The sequence below is a fragment of the Budorcas taxicolor genome, chromosome 14 (assembly GCF_023091745.1).
Source record: "Budorcas taxicolor isolate Tak-1 chromosome 14, Takin1.1, whole genome shotgun sequence".
In the NCBI taxonomy this organism is placed as follows: Eukaryota; Metazoa; Chordata; class Mammalia; order Artiodactyla; family Bovidae; genus Budorcas; species Budorcas taxicolor.
In genome coordinates, this window is record NC_068923.1 from 90,028,269 (window position 1) to 90,035,099 (window position 6,831).

Genomic DNA, 6,831 nt, shown 5'->3' on the forward strand with positions numbered 1-6,831 from the left:
ATACATGACTACTGGAAAAACCATAGCTTTGACTAGACAGACCTTTGCTGGCAAAGTAAATGTCTCCGCTTTTTAACAATCTGATTAGGTTGGTTACAGCTTTTCTTTTCAAGGAGGCTCATATATTCCAGGTGTCACACTGGTATACCAAAATATCTCAGAAAAGATCACTGATCTGAGTTACTCACTCTGCATGAGAACGCTCAGTCTTGTTCGACTCTATGCGACCCCTTGGACTGTAGCCCACCAGGCTCCTCTGTCCATGAAATGGGTTGCCATTTCCTCCTTCCGGGGATCTTTCCAACCCAGGGATCCAACCCGAGTCTCCTGCAGCTTCTACATCGGCGGGCAGATTCTTTATCACTGAGCCACCTGGAAAGGCTTCTGAAAAGCAAGCAAATTCCTTTTCAACAAAAAGTCTTACTGAATTGGTTAGAACCTGGCCACTTGCAGAATCAATTCCTGTGGCAAGAAAAAAACCCTGACTGGCTGCTGTCTGAGTGCCTTAGCCAATCACCGTGGCCAGAGGACAGGATGCCTGACTGTTCAGGACCAATCACAGCGCCCCTCCGGACCTAGTAGCGGGGCAAATCTCACCCAGACCGCAGGCGGCCGCACAGGATACAAGGGGAACAGATGCCAGCGAGGCTGCTGCGTGAGCTCTTCAGTTACTCAACTTTTTTCAGGCTTTGTTGCTGCTGCTGTTGAACTGTATTCACGGAGAAAGGGGGGACCATAACGTGAAACCCAATCATACTCTATAGCAGTTATAAATAATTGTTGTGGATAAAACCCTAAAACTTATAGTGAGTTCCAGCTTCCCACTTCTGAAGTTTTACCAAAGACTCAAAAGCTGAAATCTGTTAGAATTATACATCAAAAAATAAGCATGGCTTTTTATAGCATGTCTTCCCTCTGTTTTTTTTTTTTAATTAACTTAATTTTTATTGAAGGGTAATTGCTTTACAGAATCTTGCTGCTTCGCTGTTTATAAGCAACTTCGCTTTCAAGAGTTCACCAGTCTGTGGCTCTTAGGCTGCCTGTCATTCCAGAAAAGTCAGCAGACTCTAGGGTCCCCGCCTCCTTTGCAGAGCCCCGTGAAGCAGCTGCCTTTCGGCGGTGTCACTGTGCAAGAATCCGAGGGCAAAGAAGCAGCTCAGCGGGCTGGAGGCTTCTTTCTGGGACGGTCAGTTTCATTGTCACCAGCATGGAGACAGAGAGACCTAAAGCAGCAACTGCTCATCTTCCTTGGTCCTGGGAAGACACACTGAGGAAGGCGGCCACATGAGTCGGTAAGCCAGGCCTCTGAGTCCACGAGGGTGGTTTCTGACACTGGAGCAGAGCTGGTTGTACCACTAGCTGTATTACTGAACTGTCCATCTTTTCCCTGTTAGTTGCTCAGTCGTGTCCGACTCTTTGTGACCCCGTGAACCGTAGCCCGTCAGGCTCCTTTGCCCATGGAATTTTCCAGGCAAGAATACTGGAGTGGGTTGCCCTTCTCCGGGGAATCTTCCCCACCTAGGGATCAAACCTTGTTCTCCTGCATTTCAGGTAGATTCTTCACCATCTGAGCCACCAGGGAAGTCCATAACTGTTAGAAAAGACCATAACAGTATCTATGAAAAGTTACGACCAACCTAGACAGCATATTGAAAAGCAGAGACATTACTTTGCCAACAAAGGTCCATTTAGTCAAGGCTTTGGTTTTTCCAGTAGTCATGTATGGATGTGAGAGTTGGACTGTGAAGAAAGCTGAGCCCTGAAGAATGGATGCTTTTGAACTGTGGTGTTGGAGAAGACTCTTGAGAGTCCCTTGGACTACAGGGAGATCCAACCAGTCCATTCTAAAGGAGATCAGCCCTGGGTGTTCTTTGGAAAGAATGATGCTAAAGCTGAAACTCCAGTACTTTGGCCACCTGATGCGAAGAGTTGACTCATTGGAAAATACTCTGATGCTGGGAGGGATTGGGGGCAGGAGGAAAAGGGGACGGCCGAGGATGAGATGGCTGGATGGCATCGCCGACTCGATGGACGTGAGTCTGAGTGAACTCCGGGAGTTGGTGATGGACAGGGAGGCCTGGCGTGCTGCGATTCATGGGGTTGCAGAGAGTCGGACACGACTGAGCGACTGAACTGAACTGGACTGATGAAAGGTATTCTAGTACCTCTCCTGAGAGAAAAACAGACTTCTTAACCTAACTAAAATAGTAAATTTAGGAATTTAGAAATACAAGTGGTCATTATCTATTCAGTATAAGTTATTGTTTTTAAATGATACAGTTTACAGTGTTTTCTATTTGAACCTTTTCATTTTAAAGTTGAGAATCTAATAAATTGTGTTAGCTTCACAGAAGAACATCATACCCCACTAAGCAAAATTCTTTAGGTAGCCAAGTGAGAAGTCTGTTAGTGCCGAGAGCCAGTCAGAGAAGCAGTCTGTCTTGATTTAGGCAAAGCTGTACTCTGCCCTACTTGGCAAGCATTCCTTTTGCGTGTACTGCACGCCGACACGGTGCTTATCACCGGCCACATTTCCAGCTTCGCTCCCAGCAGTACCGACCGAATGTTGTAAGAGAAGAGGGTGAGGAATGGGAGGAACTAGAAAAATTAGAGTGGGAAGAAGGAAGCAAGAACAGAAGACGAAAAGAAAGACGGGAGAAAAGGAAGAAATATTTGTCTATTGCGGTTCAAGCAGTGCTGCTGGCTGGCTTCTGTCCTGGCCCTGATCTCGTTTAGTGAGCATGGAGGGGAGGGAAGGGAGGGGCAGGCAGAGACAAAATGAGAAGGAGAGAACGCTCTGCCCCAGAGACCTCCACCGCCTCCCCTCCTTCAGTCTCAGAGCCACCCTTCCTCCTCACACCGGCCACCCCCTGGCCTGTGTTTAGTGGCTCATCTCCAGCGCTGCTCCCCTCATCCCAGGGTGCTGGAAGATAACTCTAATGCCCTGATACCATCAGGGATGAAACGGAAGATGCGCTCCTGATTCCCTAACATGCGACTCAGACTAAATTGTCTGGCGGCAGTTAGGGTCTCAACTGCTACACAGGGTAGTTCTACAGAGTTGCTTATGGAATTCCATCCCTCAGGCACCGAGGCTCTGCCATTGTCCGTGAATAGTCTAGGCGATGGGAGGTGACGATGAACAAGGTTTTCCTTATAGAGCTTACATAGTGAAGTGAAGTGAAGTCCCTCAGTCGTGTCCGACTCTTTGCAACCCCGTGGACTATAGCCCACCAGGCTCCTCTGTCCATGGGATCCTCCAGGCTAGAACACGGGAGTGGGTTGCCATTTCCTTCTCCAGGGAATCTTCCCGACCCAGGGATTGAACCCAGATCTCCCCCATTGCAGGCAGATGCTTAACCTCTGAGCCACCAGGGAAGCCCGCTAGCAGAGTGCATAGATAATGTACAAAGAAATTAGCAGGAAAGTTTCAGGTGGTAGATTTTTTTGAGCTAGACAAAGAATGAAAACAGGAAACCAGTATACGGGACTAATTTATACCAGGTATCAGAGAAGATCTAACAGTTAAGTTTAGTCTACTAGGCAGGTATACCCAGGACCATTTTCCTGGATGGTTGAAGGACAAGAAGGAGCCAGCCTTGGTGAAAATCAGAGAGAATAGCATCTAAGTGAGAAAACAGGTCGTGCCGGTGTCCTAAGATGACGTATTCAAGGATCTCAAGCAGACCCCTGTAACCTTAGCACAGAGCAGGAGGGGAGAGCGGTGTGAGATGAGGACCCAGAGGAGCAAAGGGGGCAGCGAGAAAGGCATTGTGGGAAACTCCTGGGGTACAGGGACGTCACTGAGTTAGAGAACTCACATTTACCAGTGTTTTCAGCATTCATCAGCTGCCAGCCTTATCAGTACATATTGCAAACCCATTACATGTTCAAGAAATCTGTGGACTCTTCTGGGATCCAAACCATGATAAGAAAGATTACTTTCATGAGAAAATGTTTTGTAAATTCCAGATAAGATACTAGCGCAGTCTCTTCAGACCTGATTGATTTGCAACCTGGGTGGGGAAACTTCCCCTAATATGGCATGGATAGTGTCTCAATAGTGCATCACTGTTTACCTTTATTCTTGAAGTCAAATTTGGAAAATGGATAATTGCAGACTACTTCAATCTTCTAGGCTTCAAGGAGATTCTGGCCTTTCATTTCTCATGTTACCAATATATACCTTAGTACTGGAAAGTCATCTATAGTACCAGGTCTATTATTCTTAAGTCTTGTTTAATTTGTTTTAAAATGTTTTTTCACAAAGAAGGAAAAATTAATTCACACTATCTTCTCTTCAGTTTTAATTAAGACAACTTCCACTTTGAATTTTTTCATAAAACTTTTTTATTTAAAAAGCAATAGTAATAAATCATCACCATTTTGAAAATTGCATTAGTAAGCAAAACATGAAATACAATTATATATTATTTGTGAAAATTATTCTCCAAGATTCAATTATTTTGAGACATATATCCCATTTTCTAGGATAAGAAATCACTCTAGTATATGTCATAGGCCGCATCAGGTAATTTGAAATAAGCTGGGATGTAAATATATGCAAGTTGTTGTTCTTCAAGAAGTTAATTCCTATCGATGCACAGAAGATTTATATTTCATTCAAATTATTCAGATAGAAAATGATAATATTTTATCATTATCTTTTGTTGAATTTGACTGAATCCTTATTGTAAATTATTTTCTAGGGGAAGGAATTGGGGGACCATTTTCTTAAGATGTTAGAGCAATATAATATAAGCTTATTGTGTGAATTCAATAGATCCACAAATTCAGAGGCCAAATAAATTGACCAAGTAATTTAATACAATTGTTATAGCACTTTCCAGTTTGGGATATTCATCACATATAATATTTCCATAATGCTTTCAAAAAACTTTATATTATGGTAAAACTTCAAACATATAGAGAAAATACTATAGACACCATCTAGTTTCAATAATTTTCAGTATTTTGTCCATTTTGGTTTATTCTTCTACCCATTTTCTGATAAGAAATTTAAGAGCTGAAAAAATATATATGCAATAAACTCACAGTTATTTTGAAGTTAATTGGAAGGTCTCTATCTTTCCTAATACTATTTATTTTTTTATAGTTTTCTTATTTTTAATCACATGTATTAGTCTAGATTTCTTAGGATATAGTGAGTAACTCAATATATATATATTTTTTGCATTTCTCAGTGCTTTTTGGGAACTCAAAAAGAGAGAAGTGCTAACTGTTTTGATGTTGCAGCTTTCCTGTTTCAGAACCTTAGTTGTAAGAAGGGAGCTTGGTAAGTGAGCAAAGGAGTGAGAGTGGCTCAGATGTACGGAGTCTGCCTGCAATGTGGGAGACCTGGGTTCGATCCCTGGGTCTGGAAAATCCCTTGGAGAAGTGAGTGTTTAGCCACTCCAGTACTCTTGCCTGGAGAACTGCATGGACAGAGGAGCCTGATGGTCTGTCTACACCCCATGGGGTCAGGAAGAGTCAGACACGGCTGAACGACTCACATTTTCACTTCCAGTAGCTATAAGGGACAAAACAGAACCATTTTATTGCTTGAGGATACTCAGTGAGTTCCGATGGAATCTATGTTTATAGTCCTCTTGGACTCGTTTCTGCTTCAGTAACAGCCAGTCTTGAAGTCTCATCCCTACAGTCGTCTTACTGAAGGTTTCTGTTCCCTGTGACGGTCTCTTCCTGCCTCTCCCAGGCCCAGCACGTTTCCCACACGACCCCCCTCAGCCTGGGACGTGTCTCTGAAGCTCAGTGCGGAGCATGTTGCGGTTCTCCAGGGGTTCCCCGCGGGCTTCAGGGTGGGGCTGTGTTACGTTGAATGCGTTGCATGAACTGGGAAGACTCCCCGAGGTGTCCCTTCCGGGTGAAAACTGGCTGCACGCCCCTTACTTGTTCCTCAGATCATCCGCTCTCCCAGGGTCCTGATGCCTCCTCGCGGTGCAGTGCCCCTCCTCTGCTGCCAGGACACCAGCCTGGTTCTGTTGTAAAGCCTGTTGACATCCTCACTTCCCACCTGCACGAAGATGCTCCGAGGCAGGGACCACGCTGCACACATCCCTGCCTCCTCCGCTGGTGCTTTGTTGCTCAGCGCATAGTTCGTGCTCAATAAAAGTGTGCGGGAGAAACGACCAAGGGGATGAAGGAAAAATGCACGATTCTGGCTTATTTGTTTGTTTGTTTCCAATAAAAATAATTCTGCGCACGACAAGGAAATAACTGTTTTTTTTTTTCATTCATTTAATTTTCTAAATTAAAACTTTATAAATTTTACAAAAGGAGATAGTCATCATCTGGAGTGTCATTTACTATAACAGAGATTATGGTAGAAAGTTCTTTCTAGTCAAATATAAGGTTCTAGAGCTATTTTTTACATGTACAGTGATATTCTGAATACCTTATCTACTTTTAAAAATACATATATTCCAGATCTAAAATCTTACAAATATCATCACTCATTGTATCAAGTCCACAGCAACAACACGGCTGCGTGCAGGTTCACCGACACATCGCTGCTGTGAGCGGGATAGAAGCCCAACCCACGTGAGTTAGTGTGCTTATTAACAACGACCCAGACAGCGCTCCCTTCGCTGTGAGACTCCCACGAGAATGGAGAAGAGGAAGCGGAGTCCATTTTCCCTTAAGAAACCAAGCAAACTTGGCCCAGGAACTGAATAGCACAGGCTGTTTAGGTTTTGATGGAATTTATTGATTTGTTGGTGTTACGTTTCAGGTGTCTCTCGCAACTTTAAACCATTTGAATTGTGTTCATTGCCTCACATCCTTTCAGAAACAAACGGGGCATAAATCTAA

The 6,831-nt window shown here is 43.9% G+C and overlaps 1 protein-coding gene across 1 annotated transcript; it reads left to right on the forward strand.

The window, feature by feature from the left end:
• The first annotated feature begins 636 nt into the window (after nucleotides 1-636).
• Nucleotides 637-5,946, forward strand: LOC128059217 (uncharacterized). The gene is made up of 5 exons (XM_052651589.1): nucleotides 637-655; nucleotides 1,053-1,276; nucleotides 2,539-2,735; nucleotides 5,279-5,296; nucleotides 5,799-5,946. Exons 1-5 carry the CDS (start codon nucleotides 637-639, stop codon nucleotides 5,944-5,946), a joined length of 606 nt encoding a protein of 201 aa, XP_052507549.1.
• Nucleotides 5,947-6,831: the final 885 nt, after the last annotated feature.

What these genes read in the sequence shown, in the direction of transcription:
- LOC128059217 (XM_052651589.1), top strand. An exon ending in GGGAAGACACACTGAGGAAG is followed by an intron (nt 1,277 to 2,538) that starts GCGGCCACATGA and finishes CCACATTTCCAG; the next exon opens with CTTCGCTCCCAGCAGTACCG.